Genomic DNA, 23,769 nt, shown 5'->3' with positions numbered 1-23,769 from the left:
GAAATCAAGGCCCCAGAGTCTGGAGGAAGAGTCGAGAGGCACAATCCAAGCTGCTTGAGGTCTAGTGTGAAGTCTCCACAATCAGTGATGGTTTGGGGAGCCATGTCATCTGGTGTAGGTCCACTTTGTTTTATCAAGACCAAAGTCAGCGCAGCCGTCTACCAGGAAATTTTAGATCACTTCATGCTTCCCTCTGCCGACAAGCTTTTTGGAGATGGAAATTTAATTCTCCAGCAGGACTTGGCACCTGTCCCCACTGCCAAAAGTGCCAATACCTGGTTTAAAAACAACAGTATCACTGTGCTTGATTTGCCAGCAAATTCACCTGACCTTAACCCCATAGAGAATCTATGGGATATTGTCAAGAGGAAGACACGAGACACCAGAATCTGGGCTTCCATAACACCTCAGCAGTGCCACAGGCTGATCACCTCCAGGCCGCACAGCATTGATGCAGTAATTAATGCAAAAGGAGCTCCGACCTAGTTTTGAGTGGATTTACATTTGGCTGGTCTGCGTATGGCTGCATACATCCTCCTTTAAGCTCCGCCTACTTCTGCATGCATCTTGCATCGTCCTGCATACCTATCTTTAACATTGGGTACGCAGGAACATGCATTGTATGCGGATGCGTCCGTATGCGGCATTTTGACATGCCCGCCGACCGCACAGGAGCGCAAAAAGTTATCCAATGTTAAAGATAGGCATGCAGGACGCATGCGGAAGTAGGCGGAGCGTAGGCGGATGTACGCAGCTATACGCAGAACAGCCAAACGCAAGTGTGAAACCAGCCTTACTGAACATACATTTCAGTAGGTCAACATTTCAAATTTCAAAATCATTTTTCAAGCTGGTGTTATAAAGTATTCTAACTTACTGAGATAATGGCTTTTGGGTTCTCGATGGCTGTAAGCCATAATCATCAACATTAACAGAAAATAAACACTTGAAATAGATCACTCTGTTTGTAATGACTCTACATAATATATGAGATTAACTTTTTATATTGAGGAACTGAAATAAATGAACTTTTTGACGATATTCTAATTTTGTGAGAAGCACCTGTAGATATAAAGTGCTAATGTGGCAAAGGTGATATACAGGGTGTGAGAACTAGAGGAACTCCTTAGGTGGACCCGCTGGACCGCGGCAGCGAACCTCCCTAGGGCGAGTTGACCTAGTGGACCACCCCCTATACAGGGAGCGTTAGGGACAGGCCCAGGGGAGACTACCGCCATGGCAGTTGATAGCCAGGAGCGGACAACAAGAGTGACAGCAAAAGTCAGGAAGGACAGGCGGGAGGAATGATACAGCAGAGACACAGGAACACGAGCAGGACAGAGACGCAGGAAGTCATGGTGAAGACACGAGAACACGGACAGGCTGTAGACACTGGCAGGCTGACACGGCTGAAACACGGGAACACAGGCAGGCAGGAAACACTGGTACGCTGGCACAGCTGAGACACAGGAAGGCTGGCAGGATGGAGACACTGGTAGGCAGACACTAGGAGAGAGCAGAGGGGAGGATGAAGGTAAGGGCAAGAGGTTAAGTAGCAAAAACTATCGGCAGGGTAGGCAGGCAGGGAAGAGGGGCCGCATAGGAACGGGGGGCCAGAATCGCTTGTAAAGCACAAGTAACAGGCACAGCCAGGAGGAAGAGGCAGCCTGATAAGCAGAGTGCGCAATGGGACTTCCGGGTCAGAGTCCTCCAGGAGCATAGAGCAGGCTGGAAGGAGCAGCCAAAATCAAAGAGAGAGGTGTGCGCGTGTGCCGCTGAACCCAGTGCACGCGCTCACCCAACGGGAGACAGGAGCCGGCCACGCGAGCAGGGAAGCAGATGTCAGGAGACGAGCGGGAGCGCGCCGGGATGCCGAGGACTGGTAAGTATAGCGGGACTCTGAGAGCCGCGGCATGACAGTACCCCCTCCTTACGCCCCTCCCTCCCAAGACTGGAAAGAAATCTTGCCAAGATTCAGGGAGCCAGGATGTTCTCCCGAGGCTCCCAAGATCTCTCTTCAGGACCAAAACCTTTCCAATCAACTAGAAAAAAGGTCCTCCCTCTTAGCTTTTTCTTAGCAAGGATGTCCTTAACTTCAAAGACATCATCAGCGGAAGCAGGCCAAAGAGAATGAACAGTAGAGGCATGGAACTGGTTGAGGACAACTGGCTTTAGGAGGGAAACGTGGAATGAATTGGGGATGCGGAGCGAGGCGGGTAGTCTCAACTTGTAGGAGACATCATTGATACGGGCCAAGACCTCAAAAGGTCCAATATAGCGAGGACCCAGCTTATGCGAGGGGATCTTTAAGCGGATGAATTTGGAAGATAACCACACCTTATCATCAGGATGAAATAGTGGGGGATCTAAGCGCCTCTTGTCCGCATGTCTTTTCATTCTGTCAGGTGCTTGTTCGAGAGCGGTCTTGGTCTCCTGCCAACTCCTGGAGAACTCCTCGGATACAAGATCAGCCCCTGGCACACCTGAGACAGGAGGAGCCGGTAAAGGTACACCAGACGATAACGAAAGATGACTTGGAAGATGATTTGCTGGTGTGATTGTTGTACGCGAATTCAGCCCACGGGAGTAAAATCTGACCAGTCGCTGTGGTGGGCATTAGAGAAATGATGGAGAGAAGTCACCAGAGTCTGATTTGTATGCTCCACCTGGCCGTTTAACTGTGGGTGGTAGGCAGAGGAGAAGTCAAGCGTGATGTTCAGAAACTTGCAGAGAGCTCTCCAGAACCGAGAGGTGAACTGGACTCCTCTGAAACGATATGTTAAGGAAGGCCATGGATGCGAAAAATATGGTGGACGAAACCTTTCGCCAACTCGGGTGTCGAGGGCAAACCAGGGAGAGAGATCAAATGGGCCATCTTGGAGAATCTATCCACAACCACGAGGATGATAGCGCAGCCCGAAGACCTAGGCAGATCAGTCCATTGCAATGTGCTGCCAAGGAGCCAATGGGACTGGAAGTGGGTGAAAAAACAAGACTGTAGCTGCCTAGGGACCTTGTTCTTGGCAAAAGACGGACAGGAGGCTATAAAGCTTCGGACATCTTGGAGAAGGTTTTGCCACCAGTAGTAGCATGACAGAAGAATGAGAGTCTTTTTGAGGCTGACATGACCTGCAAGTTTGGAGGCATGTCCCCACCATAAGATTCACTTTCTGTTGTACTCTGGAATGAAAGTTTTACCCGGAAGTAAAGAAGTCAGACAGACAGGTGCTACCGTGATGACCTTGGAAGGGTCCATGAACTCTAGCGTGGGAAAATATTCAGAAAAATTCCCACGCTAGAGTCCATATGAGTTTATGCCACCAGGGGGCGCATCACCGCAAGTCTACGAAGCTACGTTCCCCTGCATTCCATTCATTCCCCAGTTTTTACATCCAGGGGCAGCTGCATTAGCAGGCTCCTGGTTGTAAAGTTATTTAACCCCTTCAGATGGATTTACATCGTGGGACATGACTGTACGGCGGACATGTATGGGATATTGTTGCTTTTTTATTTTCCCTTTTTCAGATGACAAGGGTCGTCAGTTGGATTGAGAATACAATAAAGATGTTAAAACCCCATGGGTATTTATTTCATTAAAATACTTTATTCATAATGTGTGTGTGTGTGTGTGTGTGTGTGTGTGTGTGTGTGTTTTAACCCTTTATTACTATTGGATTAATAATGGATAGATGTCTTATTGACATCTCTCCATTATTAACCAGGCTTAATGTCACCTTACATTAGCAAGGTGACATTAACCCTTTATTACCTCATATCCCACCGCTACTCGAGAGTGGGAAGAGAGTGGCTAACTGCCAGAATAGGCGCATCTTACAGATGTGCCTTTTCTGGGGTGGCTGGGGGCAGATGTTTTTAGCCACGGGGGCCAATAACCATGGTTCCTCTCTAGGCTATTAATATCTGCCCTCAGTCACTGGCTTTCCCACTCTGGCGGAGAAAACTGTGCGGGAGCCCACGCCAGTTTTTTCCGTGATTTAACCCTTTATTTTAACACCTAGAGCTCCCAAATTTTGCACACAGGCACTTATAACATTAGTAGTGAGGAATATGTAAAAAAAATAAGGGATATGAAATGGTTTACTGTATGTAAACCATGTCTCATATCCTGTCGGGTTTGATAAGGAGACAGCAAAAGCCGGCAATTGAATTACCGGCTTTTCTGCTATCTAGCTCTGTATGAAATATAACTATATATATATATATATATATATATATATATATATATATATATATATATATATATGTGTGTCTCACTGACATACGGATGCCATACGGAGGTTTACATGCGCAAAATACGCAGCCACACCTTGCCTACGGATAACATATGGATCACTGTTCAGGGAACATTTCTGCGTATTTGGTCTGTAAAAAAAGGACCGTTTTTATATGTTGTGTGTGACTCCAGCCTTATAGTTTTATCAGCCTGGACATTTAGTTTAAGAAGGCGTAGTAGTGGAAAACCCCTTTAAAGATAGATGTTTATAAAGGGCATTATAAGTATCAGACAACCCCTTTAAAATATTTATTACTTATACTGTGGGAATTTCATGAATATCTGCAAATACCGCAATGAATATATTCCAAACAATATTCCTTAAATAGAATGAAGTCAATGATTCCTACATTTTCCTAACCTTGTTGCATAGCTGTGTGGAATGTGCTTTTGGCTTCATGATGGGTTTTTTTTTCTGGAAAAAAAAAGGGCCTGACACTTGAGCAGCTGTATTTATGCTACTGGTCTCCCATAGCAATAATTGTGGAGCAGTTGATACCTTGCCTTATGGCCTCAACAAGTCCGAGCTGAACTGTAGAACACTAGGGTGAAGTTCGTTTGACTAGGGGTGGCGTGGGGGTTATCACTTAGGCATAATATTGTATATTCAGCACCAAAGGAAACATTGGTTGATGTCATGGGAAAGATGAAAAACTGTTCAGGAAGGGTTTTTTGAGAATTTGGTTTTGGTTTTCTATTACAGAAATGTGGTTTTCTGCACTAGGTATCATGCATTAATGGGGCCTAAGCTCTGTGTCCTGGCTACATACAAATGTTTTTATTTTCAATACGCAAATTGTCTCAACAGAGAGGAAGAGGACTAGAACTCTAGTGCCACCTATTGGAAGTAGCAATCCTAACAGTCAATGTCGACCCTTTAACGAGCCTTGTCACATGACTTAGGAGATAAGAGCCAAACCAGATCTCAATTTGCAGACACTGTGTTTCGGGGTACTGCCCCTCGTCAGTGTAAAGTGGAGATCTGGTTTGGCTGATTGAGAGGCGTCTGACCGGGATCCAAGAAGTATCGGTTTGGCTATTATCCTAAGTCATGTGACAAGGCTCGTTAAAAGGTCGACATTGACTGTTAGGATTGCTACTTCCAATAGGTGGCACTAGAGTTCTAGTCCTCTTCCTCTCTGAAGAGACAATATGCATATTTCCCAGAGGAGCATTGCGGCTTTAAGTTTCCTCACCTCGACATGCTTAACATGTCACTCTCCGCAAGGAGAAATGATACTTCTTGGAAATTTTCAATACAAAATGTATAAAAAAAATCGCGTTGCTCCGAGGGTCTCCTGCCTCCTCCTCCCTGCAGGCTCCATAAAAAAAAAACCTAAATAAAGAAAAAAAAATATTGTTCCAATAAATACATTTCTTTATCTAAATAAAAAAAAACAATAAAAGTGCACATATTTAGTATCGCCGCGTCCGTAACGACCCGACCTATAAAACTGTCCCACTAGTTAACCCCTTCAGTGAACACCGTAAAAAAAAAAAGACGCTTTATTATCATACCGCCAAACAAAAAGTGGAATAACACGCGATCAAAAAGACAGATATAAATAACCATGGTACCGCTGAAAACGTCATCTTATCCCGCAAAAAGCAAGCTGCCATACAGCGTCATCAGTGAAAAAATAAAAAAGTTATAGTCCTCAGAATAAAGTGATGCGATGCAAAAATAATTATTTTTTATATAAAATAGTTTTTATCGTATAAAAGCGCCAAAACATAAAAAAACTATATAAATGAGGAATTGCTGTAATCGTTCTGACCCGAAGAATAAAACTGCTTTATCAATTTTACCAAACGTGGAATGGTATAAGCGCCCCCCCCCCAAAAGAAATTCATGAATAGCTGGTTTTTGGTCATTCTGCCTCACAAAAATCGGAATAAAAAGCGGTCAAAAAATGTCACGTACCTGAAAATGGTACCAATAGAAACGTCAACTCGTCCCACAAAAAACAAGCCCTCACATGACTCTGTGGACCAAAATATGGAAAAATTATAGCACTCAAAATGTGGAGACGCAAAAACTATTTTTTGCAATAAAAAGCGTCTTTTAGTGTGTGACAGCTGCCAATAAAAAAACAAACTATAAAAGTAAATCAAACCCCCCTTCATCACCCCCTTAGTTAGGGAAAAATAATATTTTAAAAATATATATTTATTTCCATTTTCCCATTAGGGTTAGGGTTGGGGCTAAAGTTAGGGTTAGGGCTGCAGTTAGGGTTGGGACTAAAGTTAGGGTTAGGGTTGGGGCTAAAGTTAGGGTTTGGATTACATTTACGGTTGAGATTAGGGTTAGGGGTGTGGTTAGGGTTATGGTTGGGATTAGGGTTAGGGGTGTGTTTGGGTTAGGGTTTTAGTTAGAATAGGGGGGTTTCCACTGTTTAGGCACATCAGGAGCTCTCCAAACGCGACATGGCGTCCGATCTCAATTCCAGTCAATTTTGCGTTGAAAAAGTAAAACAGTGCTCCTTCCCTTCCGAGCTCTCCCATGCACCCAAACAGGGGTTTACCCCAACATATGGGGTATCAGCATACTCAGGACAAATTGGACAACAACGTTTTGGGTCCAATTTCTCCTGTTACCCTTGGGAAAATACAAAACCGGGGGCTAAAAAATAATTTTTGTGAAGAAAAAAAAAGGATTTTTTATTTTCACGGCTCTGCATTATAAACTGTAGTGAAACACTTGGGGGCTCAAAGTTCTCACAACACATCTAGATAAGTTCCTTGGGGGGTCTAGTTTTCAATATGGGGTCACTTGTGGGGGGTTTCTACTGTATAGGTACATCAGGGGCTCTGTAAACGCAATGTGACGCCTGCAGACCATTCCATCTAAGTCTGCATTCCAAACGGAGCTCCTTCCCTTCCGAACTCTGCCATGCGCCCAAACGGTGGTTCCCCCCCACATATGGGGTATCAGCGTACTCAGGACAAATTGGACAACAACTTTTGGGGTCCAATTTCTCCTATTACCCTTGGGAAAATACAAAACCGGGGGCTAAAAAATAATTTGTGTGGGAAAAAATAGATTTTTTATTTTCACGGCTCTGCGTTATAAACTGTAGTGAAACACTTGGGGGTTCAAAGTTCTCACAACACATCTAGATAAGTTCTTTGGGGGGTCTAGTTTTCAATATGAAGTCACTTGTGGGGGCTTTCTACTGTTTAAATACATCAGGGGCTCTGCAAACGCAATGTGACGCCTGCAGACCATTCCATCTAAGTCTGCATTCCAAACAGAGCTCCTTCCCTTCCGAGCCCTGCAATGCACCCAAACGGTAGTTCCCCCCACATATGGGGTATCAGCATACTCAGGACAAATTGGACAACAACTTTTGGGGTCCAATATCTCCTGTTACCCTTGGGAAAATACAAAACTGGGTCCCAAAAAATAATTTTTGTGGAAAAAAAATGATTTTTTATTTTTACAGCTCTACATTATAAACTTCTGTGAAGCACTTGGTGGGTCAAAGTGCTCACCACACTTCTACATAAGTTCCTTAGGGGGTCTAGTTTCCAAAATGGTGTCAATTGTGGGGAGTTTCAATGTTTAGGCACATCAGGGTCTCTCCAAACGCGACATGGCGTCCTAGCTCAATTCCAGTCAATTTTACATTGAAAAGTCAAACGGCACTCCTTCTCTTCTGAGCTCTGCGGTGCGCCCAAACAGTGGTTTACCCCCACATATGGGGTATCGGCATGCTCAGGACAAATTGTACAACAACTTTTGGGGTCCAATTTTCCTGTTACCCTTAGTAAAATAAACAAATTGGAGCTGAAGTAAATTTTTTGTGAAAAAAAGTTAAATGTTAATTTTTTTTTAAATATTCCAAAAATTCCTGTGAAACACCTGAAGGGTTAATAAACTTCTTGAATATGGTTTTGAGCACCTTGAGGGGTGCAGTTTTTAGAATGGTGTCACACTTGGGTATATTATATTCTATCATATAGACCCCTCAAAGTGACTTCAAATGTGATGTGGTCCCTAAGAAAAAATGGTGTTGTAAAAATGAGAAATTGCTGGTCAACTTTTAACCCTTATAACTCCCTAACAAAAAAAATGGTTCCAAAATTGTGCTGATGTAAAGTAGACATGTGGGAAATGTTAATTATTAAGTATTTTGTGTGACACATCTCTGTGATTTAAAGGCATAAAAATTCAAATTTGGAAAATTGCAAAATTTTCAACATTTAACAAATAAACGCAGGTAATACCAAATAAATTTTACCACTATCATGAAGTACAATATGTCACGAGAAAATAATGTCAGAATCATCAGGATCCGTTGAAGCGTTCCAGAGTTATAACCTCATAAAGGGACAGTGGTCAGAATTGTAAAAATTGGCCTGGTCATTAACGTGCAAACCACCCTTGGGGGTAAAGGTGTTAAAGACATTTTGCAAAAAGTTTGCAAAGACATACTACATAGTTGACCAAATCAGCATTTCTTTTCCCTTTAAATTGTGAGACTCTTAGACCTACCGCAAAACTTGAGTATTGTGTTTTGCAGTTACATTATGGTCCCCCTCATTTTAGCTGTGCAATGCCTTGGAAGAGAGGTTACCTACAGACCCCTTGCTTGTTATTTCTGACTTAAATATCATGTTGTGTCATTACATTATAAGATTAAATTCTTCTACTACTCGGTACTTATTATCATAGCTCATAATAGTCTTCACAACTTTTTTCTCCAGACCAAGAAAGAAATTAAGAGCAAACCATTTTACTTACCTTGAAGTATATGAAAAACAGATCATAATGGATGTTCATCCAATTAATTGATATTTTTTTAGCACTGCTCATGCCCAGAACACTAGATGTGCGTAGTTAAATTGGATCTGTTACACATGGAACAAAATCAGATACAAAACACAAACCAGCTTCCATTTTTAAGTGAATCGGGGTTTGTTTAACACTGGATCTGTCACAGAAAGATAACAACTGGATATGTGAACACAGCCTAAGCTGGATATTTACATGCCATTGGGAAGATAGCCCTATACAGCTTCATATACATGCACAGTTATATTGATACAGCACTATTATTGTACTTATATTTTGGAAAGTGAGCAGATGTTAAAGAAGTTGTCCACTACTTGGACAACTCCTTTTCATACCCCACACTTGGCTCCGATAAAATAATAAAGCTTATACTCACCTACCATGCCGGAGCTGTTCCCATGGTGTTGGCACTCGCTCTCCCCAGGGCTTCTGGGTTGTTGTTGTGACATGTGATTCTGGCGCCCAATCAGCACTTGTGTCACTATCGGCGCCTCCTGTCAAATTGAACTTGAAGAGGAAGACAGATCAGCTGCAGCCCGGACTTCCTCTTCATGTTCGATTTGTCCCAAGGCGACAGTGATGCCAGCGCTGATTGGGCCCCAAGGTCACATGTCACAGCAACCACACGAGAGCCCTGGGACCGCGAGTGCTGACACCGCAAGATCTTTTTTTGTTTTATCGGGGCCAAACATTTAGATCAAGAAGTAGTTGTCCAAGTAGTGGATAACCTCTTTAAGTATGGCAAAAGGGAATGAGTTATATGTACTCATTTTCTTTCCCTTCCCAACCTTGCTATGCTCCAGCAATCTGTTCCTTAATATGTCTCTGTTGCCTAATTGCTGCTGTATTCACCCTGCAAGTACCGCTGGTAATGGAGGAAACCTCAAGGCCTGTATTACTGAATGTCACAGATGCTGTCTGATCAGATATACTGGGGTTGCTGGACTCAGTGGTGTCACAGAATTGTTGGGTGTGTTGTAAAACAACTCAGCAGGTGTATTCAGCTCTACACTTAGGACAATGGGATTATAGGGATTGTACCACCCTATATCTTCCAGCATAATTATGAAAGTTGCGTGTTATTGTGCTTGGATTTATCCCTATACTTTGGTGCTGTTACCTTATTGTGTTTATCTTCATCCTCACCCCACCTGTAACTTGGCTACGTATTTCTCTGAAATCCCTCCTGATTTTGACCCTGACTCAACTGATTCTTCTTATGGACTGATTTAATTGTTTCTGGCAGCTGGCTCAGAATTAGGGTCAACTGTCAGTCAATGCCATGGGTGCGATTACAACTGCTGCTCTCTATGCACAGGGCGGCAACTGACACCATGCTGGTGCCACCCCTGTGGCTGAAAGAACAATATATGCAAGCAGTAATAAAGTTCATTTCTTTTGCTTTTTTATATCTTCATTTCCCAAACAGCAAACCTGTTGCTGGTCCCAATGTAAGGATAATTTTTGGACTGTTTGTTAAAAAAAATGCATTGCTTCTGTCTGATACTGTTTGTAAAGCTCATTAAAAAGCCAAAACTGCAGAATTTTTCACACACTCGAGTACATCCCATGAATCGGTAGCTTATAGAATCACCTTTTGCAGCAATTACTTGAAGAAATAGTATTTTGTATGACTTAATCAGTCTCGCATGGTTCTGGAGGACTTTTCGCCCACTTGTATTTGAAATGTTGCTTAAGTTAATTGCAGTTTGTGGGCATTTGGTTATGCTCAGCTTTGTTAAGCTGCCTCCACAGTATTTCAGTTGGGCTTTAGCTTTTGGATAGATAATCTCATGTTGGAATACTTTGGTATGCAGAGGAGTTTGTGGTTGACTAGATAGAAGGTGCTCATATTCTGTGGCTGCAAAACAAAACAAAATCATCAACCCTCCACCATATTGACAGTTGGAATTAGGTGTTTGTGCTGATATGCTGTGTTTGGTTTTGGTCTAACATCACTAGCTTAAGGCCCCGTCTCACATAGCGAGATCGCTAGCGAGATCGCTGCTGAGTCACTAGTTTTGTGACGCAACAGCGACCTCAGTAGCGATCTCGCTATGTGTGACACGTACCAGCGATCAGGCCCCTGCTGTGAGATCGCTGGTCGTGTCGGAATGGCCTGGACCTTTTTTTGGTCGTTGAGGCCCCGCTGACATCGCTGAATCGGTGTGTGTGACACCGATCCAGCGATGTCTTCACTGGTAACCAGGGTAAACATCGGGTTACTAAGCGCAGGGCCGCGCTTAGTAACCCGATGTTTACCCTGGTTACCAGCGTAAATGTAAAAAAAAACAAACAGTACATACTCGCCTTCTGATGTCCGTCAGGTCCCTCGCCGTCTGCTTCCTGCTCTCACTGACTCCCGGCCGTACAGTGAGAAGTGAGAGCACAGCAGTGACGTCACCGCTGCGCTCTGCTCTCACTGTACGGCGGCTCAGTCAGAGCAGGAAGCAGACGGCAAGGGACCTGGACACCGAAAGGCGAGTATGTAGTGTTTGTTTTTTTTGGTAACCAGGGTAAACATCGGGTTACTAAGCGCGGCCCTGCGCTTAGTAACCCGATGTTTACCCTGGTTACCCGGGTGCTGCAGGGGGACTTCGGCATCGTTGAAGACAGTTTCAATGATGCCGGAGTCGTTCCCCTGATCGTTGGTCGCTGGGGAGAGCGGTCTGTGTGACAGCTCCCCAGCGACCACACAACGACTTACCAACGATCACGGCCAGGTCATATCGCTGGTCGTGATCGTTGGTAAATCGCTTAGTGAGACGGGGCCTTTACTCTCATCTGTCCAAAGGACATTGTTCCTGTAGTCTTTTGATTTCTACACATCTCACGGTTAGCAATGCTACCATGTTTGTTTGTTTTTTGAAAGAAGCTTCTTTCTCTTGACAAAACTTCCAAATAACCCACACTTGTTCAGTCTTTTTCTAACTGTACTGACATGAATTTGGATATTTAACATGCTAACTGAGGCCTTTAAAGTCTGAGCTGTTCCTCTTCGGTTCTTTGCCATCTCTCCTAGCACTACACAGCCTCACCTAGGAATAAATGTCCAGATACATCCACACCTAAGAAGAATTAACTGTCGTGAATGGTAAACATTTGTGAATAATTTTTCTCAATGTAGAATGATAGACTCCACAATTTGAAAACAACGCTATAACCCTTGGCAGTGATCTAGGCTGCCCTAGTCACATGCAACATTCAGTGCTGGACTGGTTCACTAGAGGATCTGGTGGGCCCAGGCCGGGCCTGTGTTGGGATTGAGGTGGGGGGGTTGTTTAGTTGCTATGGGCCCCCATCTTCAAAGAGGCCCCATGCAAGACCCAACACAGCTTCAGAATTAGTGGGATGGTTAGTCACTTGGCCACCTGTCTTAAAAAAAACAGAAGCCGCACTGATAATGCCAGTTTTGCATAATCATCGCAGTTTGCAAGGGAAGAATGACCTTGGGAGGCATGATGGTCATGTGACCAAAGATCATTATATAGCCTAAGAACACTGTTCTTCTTGGGAAGGTGGGACACACTTACTCTAAAGCAGTGTTCCCCAACTTCAGTCCTCAGGAGCCACCAACAGGTCATGTTTTCAGGATTTCCTTAGTATTGCACGGATGATTGATTTTTTTTAATCTGTGCAGGTGATGCAATTGTCACCTGTGCAATACTAAGGAAATCCAGAAAACATGGCCTGTCGGTGGCTCCTGAGCACCAGCGTTGGGGAACACTGCTCTAAAGGATCAGAAAATAAATTATCTTTATTTAAATCAATAAAAATTTATATGCATTGTATTTGAATAATTGTCTAGTTATAATTTTAAGCTAGTGCATATTGTATAGAGAAAGAGACATTGTTATGATGAGCCTTCCCTTTAAAAACACGTAAATAGCTTGCTTTGTAATGTACTGTCTTTTTTTTCTCATGCAGATGATAGATCTCAACCTACTGTTCCTATTTGCAGCAAGTATACTGCTTTTTTTAACTTTGTACGTAGTTCTACATGGTCCACGAAGAGCTTTTGCTAGAATTGTTTTACACGAAGCAATACAAGGAGTCAAATATTTTTTCATGAAGCAAACCAAGGAACAGAGAGTTTTACAGTATGTGCTGGATAATGCAACGCGTGGAGACCCCCAGAGTGTCGTAGATAATATTGATAAATACTGTAAACAAAAGGAATGGGCTATGAATGTGGGAGACCAAAAGGGTAAGATTATGTAAAGAAATTAAATGCATACGTATATATGTACAGTCCAAATATAAATTCCATCACATATCAAAACACCAGGAAACATGTAAGCTCCAACTCTCAGACGAATATAGAAAATGCAACACACAATAGCAAAATGCTAGTTACAAATTACCTAAATGTTTACAGTTTCTTTTTGTAGCGTTTGTGAAATAATTGTATACCTGTTATAGAGAACCTTGTTTTACCACATGTCAGACAGTTTGGTACCACTCGTACGGCTGCGGGGTGGATTAACACTCATCTGGTGGCTGTATATCGCCTCCAGCTAGTGGCTGACTGGGTGTCAGTCAAGCCTGAAGGGGTGTGGTTGGAGACCAGACTGCCCAACTTTCCAGGTTTTGTAAACGCCCAGATAAATCTTCATTTACAATGTGTATAAATTTGTACATCATTTAAAAAAAATCAAGTTTGACTTTGCAGCATCAGAAATAGCATGCAGGAGCTGGTTTGGAAACATTGTAAGATGTAAGGAACTTTACTGTGTAATTTACAAATTGAAACTTCTATTATATAATTGTCTAAAATTGCTTTGAAAAAAAGAGTTGGTCCTTTTAATGAAGATGACCATTAGATATAGGCTATGATGAAAATTTTGCACAGAAAATCTGGTCTAAATAAAGGGTGGGCAATTCAATGGTGGTCTTTCTGAGAAGTTGCACCACAATAATATAATACAGTATATAATAAAATGCATATTGAGGCTCACATGAAGCTGTAAAGATAATCGTTTTTCTTGTTTGATGTCACCAATTCTAAATGCATTTCACAATGAATAATAGTCATAAAATTTTCTATATTACAAAATATTGTATTTTTTTCACGTCAGTTCTAGTATAGATTATCTTGAAGCTATTTTGGAGGTTTGTGATTGTTTATTATATGGCTGTTGATGCAACATTCAGCTGGAACATAAATATACAGGTGCATCTCACAAAATTAGAATATCATCAAAAAGTTAATTTATTTCAGTTCTTCAATACAAAAAAGTGAAACTCATATATTATATAGTCATTGCAAACAGAGTGATCTGTTTCAAGTGTTTATTTCTGTTAATGTTGTGATTTGTGGTTTGTGGAAACCTCACACTAGACCTTGGAAATCAAGGTCCCAGAGTCTGGAGGAAGAGTGGAAAGACAGACAATCCAAGCTGGTTGAGGTCTAGTGTGAAGTTTCCACAATCAGTGATGGTTTGGGGAGCTACTGTATGTCATCTGCTGGTGTAGGTCCACTGTGTTTTATCAAGACCAAAGTCAGCGCAGCCGTCTACCAGGAAATTTTAGAGCACTTCATTCTTCCCTCTGCCGACAAGCTTTTTTGTCCACACTGCCAAAAGTACCAATACCTGGTTTAAAAACAACAGTATCACTGTGCTTGATTGGCCAGCAAACTCGCCTGACCTTAACCCCATAGAGAATCTATAGGGTATTGTCAAGAGAAAGATGAGGGACACCAGACCCCACAATGCAGATGAGCTGAATGCTGATATCAAAGCAACCTGGGCTTCCATAACACCTCAGCAGTGCCACAGGATGATCGCCTCCATGCCACGCCACATTGATGCAGTAATTGATGCAAAAGGAGCCCCAAGTATTGAGTGCATTTGCTGAATATACATTTCAGTAGGTCAACATTTTGGATTTTAAAATAATTTTTTCAAGCTGGTGTTATAAAGTATTCTAATTTACTGAGATAATGCCTTTTGGGTTTTTATTGGCTGTAAGCCATAATCACAACATTAACCCCTTCACCCCCAAGGGTGGTTTGCACGTTAATGACCGGGCCAATTTTTACAATTCTGACCACTGTCCCTTTATGAGGCTATAACTCTGGAACGCTTTGACGGATCTTGGCGATTCTGACATTGTTTTCTCGTGACATATTGTACTTCATGTTAAAGGTAAAATTTATTCGATATAACTTGCGTTTATTTGTGAAAAAAATGGAAATTTGGCGAAAATTTTGAAAATTTTGCAATTTTCCAACTTTGAATTTTTGTGCCCTTAAATCACAGACATATGTCACGCAAAATACTTAATAAGTAACATTTCCCACATGTCTACTTTACATCAGTACAATTTTGGAACCAAAATTTTTTTTTGTGACGGAGTTATAAGGGTTAAAAGTTGACCAGCAATTTCTCATTTTTACAACACCATTTTTTTTTAGGGACCACATCTCATTTGAAGTCATTTTGAGGGGTCTATATGATAGAAAATACTCAAGTGTGACACCATTCTAAAAACTGCACCCCTCAAGGTGCTCAAAACCACATTCAAGAAGTTTATTAACCCTTCAGGTGTTTCACAGGAATTTTTGGAATGTTTAAATAAAAATGAACATTTAACTTTTTTTCACACAAAATTTATTTCAGCTCCAATTTGTTTTATTTTACCAAGGGTAACAGGAGAAAATGGACCCCCAAAGTTGTTGTACAATTTGTCCTGAGTACGCTGATACCCCATATGTGGGTGTAAACCATTGTTTGGGCGCATGGCAGAGCTTGGAAGGGAAGGAGCGCCATTTGACTTTTCAATGCAAAATTGACTGGAATTGAGATGGGACGCCATGTTGCGTTTGGAGAGCCCCTGATGTGCCTAAACATTGAAACTCCCTACAAGTGACACCATTTTGGAAAGTAGACCCCCTAAGGAACTTATCTAGATGTGTGGTGAGCACTTTGACCCACCAAGTGCTTCACAGAAGTTTATAATGCAGAGCCGTAAAAATAAAAAATCATATTTTTTCACAAAAATGATCTTTTTGCCCCCAATTTTTTATTTTCCCAAGGGTAAGAGAAGAAATTGGACCCCAAAAAATGTTGTGCAATTTGTCCTGAGTACGCTGATACCCCATATGTGGGTGTAAACCATTGTTTGGGCGCATGGCAGAGCTTGGAAGGGAAGGAGCGCCATTTGACTTTTCAATGCAAAATTGACTGGAATTGAGATGGGACGCCATGTTGCGTTTGGAGAGCCCCTGATGTGCCTAAACATTGAAACTCCCTACAAGTGACACCATTTTGGAAAGTAGACCCCCTAAGGAACTTATCTAGATGTGTTTTGAGAGCTTTGAACCCCCAAGTGTTTCACTACAGATTATAACGCAGAGCCGTGAAAATAATTTTTTTTTTTTTCTCAAAAATGATTTTTTAGCCCCCAGCTTTGTATTTTTACAAGGGTAACAGAATAAATTGGACCCCAAAATTTGTTTTCCAATTTGTCCTGAGTACGCTGATACCCCATATGTGGGGGGGAACCACTGTTTGGGCGCATGACAGAGCTCGGAAGGGAAGGAGCGCCATTTGGAATGCAGCCTTAAATGGATTGGTCTGCAGGCGTCACGTTGCATTTGCAGAGCCCCTGATGTACCCAAACAGTACAAACCCCCCACAAGTGACCCCATATTGGAAACTAGACCTCCCAAGGAACTTATCTAGATGTGTTGTGAGAACTTTGAACCCCCAAGTGTTTCACTACAGTTTATAATGCAGAGCCGTGAAAATAAAACATCTTTTTTTTCCCACAAAAATGATTTTTAGCCCCCCAAATTTTTATTTTCCTAAGGATAACAAGAGAACTTGGACCCCAGAAGTTGTTGTTCAATTTGTCCCGAGTACGCTGATAACACATATGTTGGGGTAAACCCCTTTTTGGGCGCACGGGAGAGCTCGGAAGGGAAGGAGCACTGTTTTACTTTTTCAACGCAGAATTGGCTGGAATTGAGATTGGACGCCATGTCGCGCTTGGAGAGCCCCTGATGTGCCTGGACAGTGGAAACCCCCCAATTCTACCTGAAACCCTAACCCAAACACACCCCTAACCCTAATCCCAACGGTAACCCTAACCACACCCCTAGCCCTGACACACCCATAATTCTAATCCCAACCCTAATCCAAACGTAAATGTAATCCAAACCCTAACCCTAACTTTAGCCCCAACCCTAACTTTAGCCCCAACCCTAACTTTACCTCCAACCCTAGCCCTAACCCTAACCCTACCCCTAACCCTAACCCTAAACGTGACTGAAATACGTGGCACTGAAATACGTGGCACTGAAATACGTGGCACTGAAATACGTGGCACTGAAATATGTGGCACTGAAATACGTGGCACTGAAATACGTGATACGTGGCACTTAAATACGTGGCACTGAAACACGTGGCACTGAAATACGTGGCACTGAAATACGTGGCACTGAAATACGTGGCACTGAAATACGTGGCACTGAAATATGTGATATGTGGCACTTAAATACGTGGCACTGAAATACGTGGCACTGAAATACGTGGCTCTGAAATACGTGGCACTGAAATACGTGGCACTGAAATATGTGATACGTGGCACTTAAATACGTGGCACTGAAATACGTGGCACTTAAATACGTGGCACTTAAATACGTGGCACTTAAATACGTGGCACTTAAATACGTGGCACTTAAATACGTGGCACTGAAATATGTGATACGTGGCACTTAAATACGTGGCACTGAAACACGTGGCACTGAAATACGTGATACGTGGCACTGAAATACGTGGCACTGAAATACGTGGCACTGAAATACGTGCAACTGAAATACGTGGTACTAAAATATGTGGCACTGAAATACGTGATACGTGGCACTGAAATACGTGGCACTGAAACACGTGGCACTGAAATACGTGATACGTGGCACTGAAATACATGGCACTGAAATACGTGGCACTGAAATACGTGGCACTGAAATACGTGGCACTATGACTGTCAGAAAATGTTCATTAAACGGTTAGGGGTGAGGTTAGGGGTAGAGTTAGGGTTAGGGTTTGGATCCCTTTATCACCTTGATGGTGGTGGGTGGCTTTTCAGTGTGTTTTCTGTTTTTTTTTCGATAAAAATGCATGCGTTTTTAACGCAAACAAACGCATGTGCTTAAAAACGCAAGAAAATACTGCAGGTTGTATTTCTGAAAATGAACGCATGCAGAAAAAAAACCGCATGCGTTTGAAAACGCGACCAAACGCGTACAAAAAAACCGCATGCGTTTTCAATGTTAAATATAGGGAAAAAACGCATGCGTTTTTTTGTGCAAAAAACGCTGCAGACAAAAACGGAAGTGTGAAACCAGCGACGCTTTTTATAGCAAAAAAGTTTTTGCGTCTCCACATTTTGAGACCTATAATTTTTCCACATTTGCTCCACAGAGTCATGTGAGGTCTTGTTTTTTGCGGGACGAGTTGACGTTTTTATTGGTAACATTTTCGGACACGTGACCGTTTTGATCGCTTTTTATTCCGATTTTTGTGAGGCAGAATGACCAAAAACCTGCTATTCATGAATTTCTTTTGGGAGAGGCGTTTATACCGTTCCGGGTTTGGTAAAATTGATAAAGCAGTTTTATTCGTCGGGTCAGTACGATTACAGCGATATCTCATTTATATCATTTTTTTTATGTTTTGGCGCTTTTATACGATAAAAACTATTTTATAGAAAAAATAATTATTTTGGTATCGCTTTATTCTCAGGACTATAACTTTTTTATTTTTTTGCTGATGATGCTGTATGGCGGCTTGTTTTTTGCGGGACAAGATGACGTTTTCAGCGGTACCATGGATATTTATATCAGTCTTTTTGATCGCGTGTTATTCCACTTTTTGTTCGGCGGTATGGTAATAAAGCGTTGTTTTTTGCCTCGTTTTTTTTTTTTTTTTCTTACGGTGTTTACTGAAGGGGTTAACTAGTGTGGCAGTTTTATAGGTTGGGTCGTTACGGACGTGGCGATACTAAATATGTGTACTTTTATTGTTTTTTTTTTTTAATTTAGATAAAGAAATGTATTTATGGGAATAATATATATTTTTTTTTTTTCATTATTTTGGAATATTTTTTTTTATTTTTTTTTACACATTTGGAAATTTTTTTTTTTACTTTTTTACTTTGCCCCAGGGGGGGACAATACAGATCGGTGATCTGCCAGTTTGCATAGCACTCTGACAGATCACCGATCTGCGAGAAGTACAGGCTGCTTCACAGTGCCTGCTCTGAGCAGGCGTCTGTGAAGCCACCTCCCTCCCTGCAGGACCCGGATCCGCGGCCATCTTGGATCCGGGTCTGGAGCAGGCAGGGAGGGAGGTAAGACCCTCGCAGCAACGCGATCACATCGCGTTGCTGCGGGGGGCTCAGGGAAGCCCGCAGGGAGCCCCCTCCCTGCGCGATGCTTCCCTGCATCGCCGGCACATCGCGATCATGTTTGATCGCGGTGTGCCGGGGGTTAATGTGCCGGGGGCGGTCCGTGACCGCTCCTGGCACATAGTGCCGGATGTCAGCTGCGATATGCAGCCGACACCCGGCCGCGATCGGCCGCGCTCCCCCCGTGAGCGCGGCCGATCGGCTATGACGTACTATCCCGTCGGCGGTCATACGGGCCCACCCCACCTCGACGGGATAGTACGTCAAATGTCGGGAAGGGGTTAACAGAAATAAACACTTGAAATAGATCACTCTGTTTGCAATGACTCGAGCTAATATATGAGTTTCACTTTTTGTATTGAAGAACTGAAATAAATTAACTTTTTGATGATATTCTAATTTTTTGAGATGCACCTGTATATCATCCTTTTTCTTTTTTAGTCAGATCACATTTTATCAAACACCCTTTTGAAATTTTAAAGACGCAATCAAGTACAAAACAAGGAGCATACTTTCATATAGAATCTAATACAGTGTAATGGGAGATGTACATTAGGGTAGTTTAAAATAACTAATTCATATTTACAGGGAATGTGTCAGTAGGATTAACCCTTCCAAGCCATCTAAATGGGCATGTAGGTCATAGAAAGCTGAATATAATGATACCTTGATATCTGTGATTCGATGTCTTATTCCAGAGAAATCCATGTTACCATTGTGAGACATGTAACTGTAGAACTGAACTTTGTCTTCTAACAAGCACATTTGCGGCAGCTCTCACAGCTCTGCAGTATTACAACAATATGTAAATCCCATCTGCCTGTGAGATGGAAGCTGAAGCACTGGGAGGAACCTGTAGATGTGTCAGGACTCAGGTATAATCACACACAGGTCTACACTGAGATCAGGAGAGCAGAGAGCTCTTGTTCATGTATAATAAACTTTGGAGGTAGATTCTCATGCAGATCAATGTGCGGCCCATAATACAGAACAGTTCATTTACATTAATAAAAAGTGGATTACTCTAGAATAAGACATCAGATCACAGATATCAATGAATGATTTTATCCAGCTTCTTATGACCTGCATGCCCATATAGACGGCTTAGGAGGGTTGATTGTACTGCCAGATTCTCTTTAAGTATAGAATCCGTACAACGTTCCTCTGCCCCTTATAATCACAGAAAGGTTGGGTATGGCATAATATATCCACATACAGTTATGCCCAAAAGTTTACATACCCCGGGAGAATTTTTGCTTTCTTGGCCTTTTTTTCAGAGAATATGAATGATAACACCAAAACTTTTTCTCCACTCATGGTTAGTGGCTAGGTGAAGCCATTTATTGTCAAAAACTACTGTGTTTTCTCTTTTTAAATCATAATGACAACCCAAAACATCATAATGACCCTGATCAAAAGTTCACATACCCAGCTGATTTTGGCCTGATAACATGCACAGAAGTTGACACAAATGAGTTTGAATGGCTACTAAAGGTAACATCCTCACCGGTGACCTGTTTGCTTGCAATCAGTGTGTGTGCATACAAGCTGATCCAGTCAGACTCTTGCATCTTTCATCCTGCCACTGACGTTTCTGGATTGTGAGCCATGGAGAAAGCAAAAGAATTGTCAGCGGATCTACGGGAAAAGGTAGTTGAACTGTATAATTTAGGAAAGGGATACAAAAAGATATCCAAGGAATTGATAATGCCAGTCAGCAGGGTTCAAACTGTGATTAACAAATGGAAAATCAGTGGCTCTGTAAAAGTAAAACCACAGTCAGGTAGACCAACAAAAATGTCGACCACAACTGCCAGGAAAATTGTTCGGGATGCAAAGAAAAACCCACAAATAACATCAGCTGAAATACAGGACTCTCTGAAAACTAGCGGTGTGGCTGTTTCAAGATGCACAATTAGGAGGCACTTGAAGAAAAATGGGCTGCATGGTCGAGTTGCCAGAAGAAAGCCATTACTGCCCAAATGCCACAAAGTATCTTGCCAGCAATATGCAAAACAGCACAGAGACAAGCCTCAAAACATCTGGAACAAGGTAATTTGGAGTGATGAGACCAAAATTGAACTTTTTGGCCACAACCATAAACGCTACATTTGGAGAGAGGTCAACAAGGCTATGATGAAAGGAACACCATTCCTACTGTAAAGCACGGAGGTGGATCGCTGATGTTTTGGGGATGTGTGAGCTACAAAGGCACAGGAAACTTGGTCAAAGTTGAAGGAAAGATGAATGTAGCACAATATCAGCAAATACTGGAGGCAAAATTGCACTCATCAGCCCAGAAGCTGTGCATGGGATGTACTTGGACGTTGCAACATGACAACGATCCAAAACACAAGGCCAAGTCCAGCGCTGCCACTAGGAATTTTGGGGCCCCATACTGGCAACATTTTCAGGGCCCCCTTGAGAGTCCACCCAGGATCCACCCCAGCCCTGCCTCCACCCCTCCAACCGTCTACAGTCCCACCGCCCTTTCTTGGAAAAACTCCACTTCTGCACCACATTCTCACCAATCACACACTTACAGTTCCCATCACCACATACATAACCAGCAGCTTTTGTTTGGCCAAAAAATTTTTAATCCGCCACTATGGCCAGGCTCTACTCTACTGTAACTTATTAAACATTTGTTAAAATGTCCAATACAATTTAGGTATATTTTTATTTATTTTTAAATTAATAAAATGACCAATAATATCACAAACAAGGATCACATACCGCCACACCATGAGCAGACCACATATTACCACCACATAGTGACCAAATAATAGCACATACAAGGAACAAATACTGCCACACCATGACCAGACCACATATTACCACCATAGAGTGATCAATTAATACCACATACAAGTAACAAAAACCACCACACCATGACCAGACCACATATTACCACCACGTAGTGACCAAATAATTGCACATATAAGGAACAAATACTGCCACACCATGACCAGATCACATATTACCACAACATAATGACCAAATACTACAATACTGATCATTAATCAAAAAAAAACCCAATACTAATATCACCATAAGTGCCATTATACACAGGAGATCTGTACTTCGTATACAGTGTCCGTGTACAGGAAATACAGTGATCACCGGTAACATTATATACGGGAGCTCTGTATATAGTGTTAGTGTACAGGTAATACCGTGATCACCATTGACATTTTATACAGGAGCTTTGTATATGGTATACAGTGATAGTGTCAGTGTACAGTTAACACACTGACTCACCGGTGAGGTTGCTACTTGAATTCCTTCATCTTCGCTTTTCATCTTCATCCAGTGCACACTGCCATCACTTCTTCCAGCCAGGACTCATCTCTGCAGAAAATAACATATTTATCTAGAGCACATTCCCCAATTTTTCCCCAACCTCTACACTATGCCAGATGAAGAAAAAAAGCGACTGTATCGCCCTGCACAGTAACAGGACATCTTCTCCCCCACACTGAAAATAGTATCCTCAAAAATAATATCCTTTATTTAGGCCCTACAGTAATAATATCCCACATTCTGGACCCCACATGTCCTCCCATTCTGCCTCATGTCCCTCTATACTTCCCCCATGTCTCTCCATATTGCCCCAAATTCATCCATAATAGTATAATGTACCCCATAGTCATATATAGCAGTATAATGCACCCCCATAGTAGTATAATGTACCCCATAGTCATATATAGCAGTATAATGTACCCACATAGTAGTATAATGCACACACATAGCAGTGTAATGCACCCACATAGAATAGAAGTATAATGCAGCAGCCCCATAGCAGTAAAATGCAGCAGCCCCATAGCAGTAAAATGCAGCAGCCCCATAGCAGTATAATGCAGCAACCCCATAACAGTATAATGCAGCAGTCCCATAGCAGTAAAATGCAGCAGCCCCATAGCAGTAAAATGCAGCAGTCCCATAGCAGTATAATGCAGCAACCCCATAACAGTATAATGCAGCAGTCCCATAGCAGTATAATGCAGCAGCCCTATAGCAGTATAATGCAGCTTCCCTATAGCAGTATAATGCCCCCATAGTATGATGCAGCAGGCCCATAGTATAATGCACCCCATAGTATAATGCATCCCCTTTCCCTTCCCCCCATAGTAGTAAAATGCATTCCCATACCGGTATAATATGCCTCATACTGCAGCTTTACAAAAAAAAAGTTTTGCCTTGCCTGGCCGAGCTCCAGCGATGTCCTCACCTGTGCAGTATCATTCCGGTGTATGACAGTGAC

General features: G+C 42.3%; 2 protein-coding genes across 4 annotated transcripts in view; one reads left to right on the top strand and one right to left on the bottom strand.

Annotated features, from left to right (window-relative positions):
- Window positions 1-23,769, bottom strand: part of GNB1L (G protein subunit beta 1 like) — a 716,249-nt gene that overhangs the window by 594,684 nt on the left and 97,796 nt on the right. The window lies entirely within an intron of this gene.
- LOC143813489 (catechol O-methyltransferase-like) overlaps window positions 1-23,769 on the top strand; it is a 49,261-nt gene that overhangs the window by 4,146 nt on the left and 21,346 nt on the right. For all 3 annotated transcript variants that reach the window (XR_013223609.1, XM_077293388.1, XM_077293389.1), the window contains exon 2: window positions 13,020-13,299. Coding sequence is in view for 2 of the 3 variants with exons in the window: in XM_077293388.1 (XP_077149503.1) it covers window positions 13,020-13,299 (280 nt within the window). In the remaining variant the exon portion in view is untranslated. The remainder of the gene's footprint in view (window positions 1-13,019; window positions 13,300-23,769) is intronic.

Source organism: Ranitomeya variabilis, chromosome 1, assembly GCF_051348905.1.
Source record: "Ranitomeya variabilis isolate aRanVar5 chromosome 1, aRanVar5.hap1, whole genome shotgun sequence".
In the NCBI taxonomy this organism is placed as follows: domain Eukaryota; kingdom Metazoa; phylum Chordata; class Amphibia; order Anura; family Dendrobatidae; genus Ranitomeya; species Ranitomeya variabilis.
The sequence above is the reverse complement of the archived record's forward strand: the minus strand, read 5'-3'. Positions and strand labels throughout refer to the sequence as shown.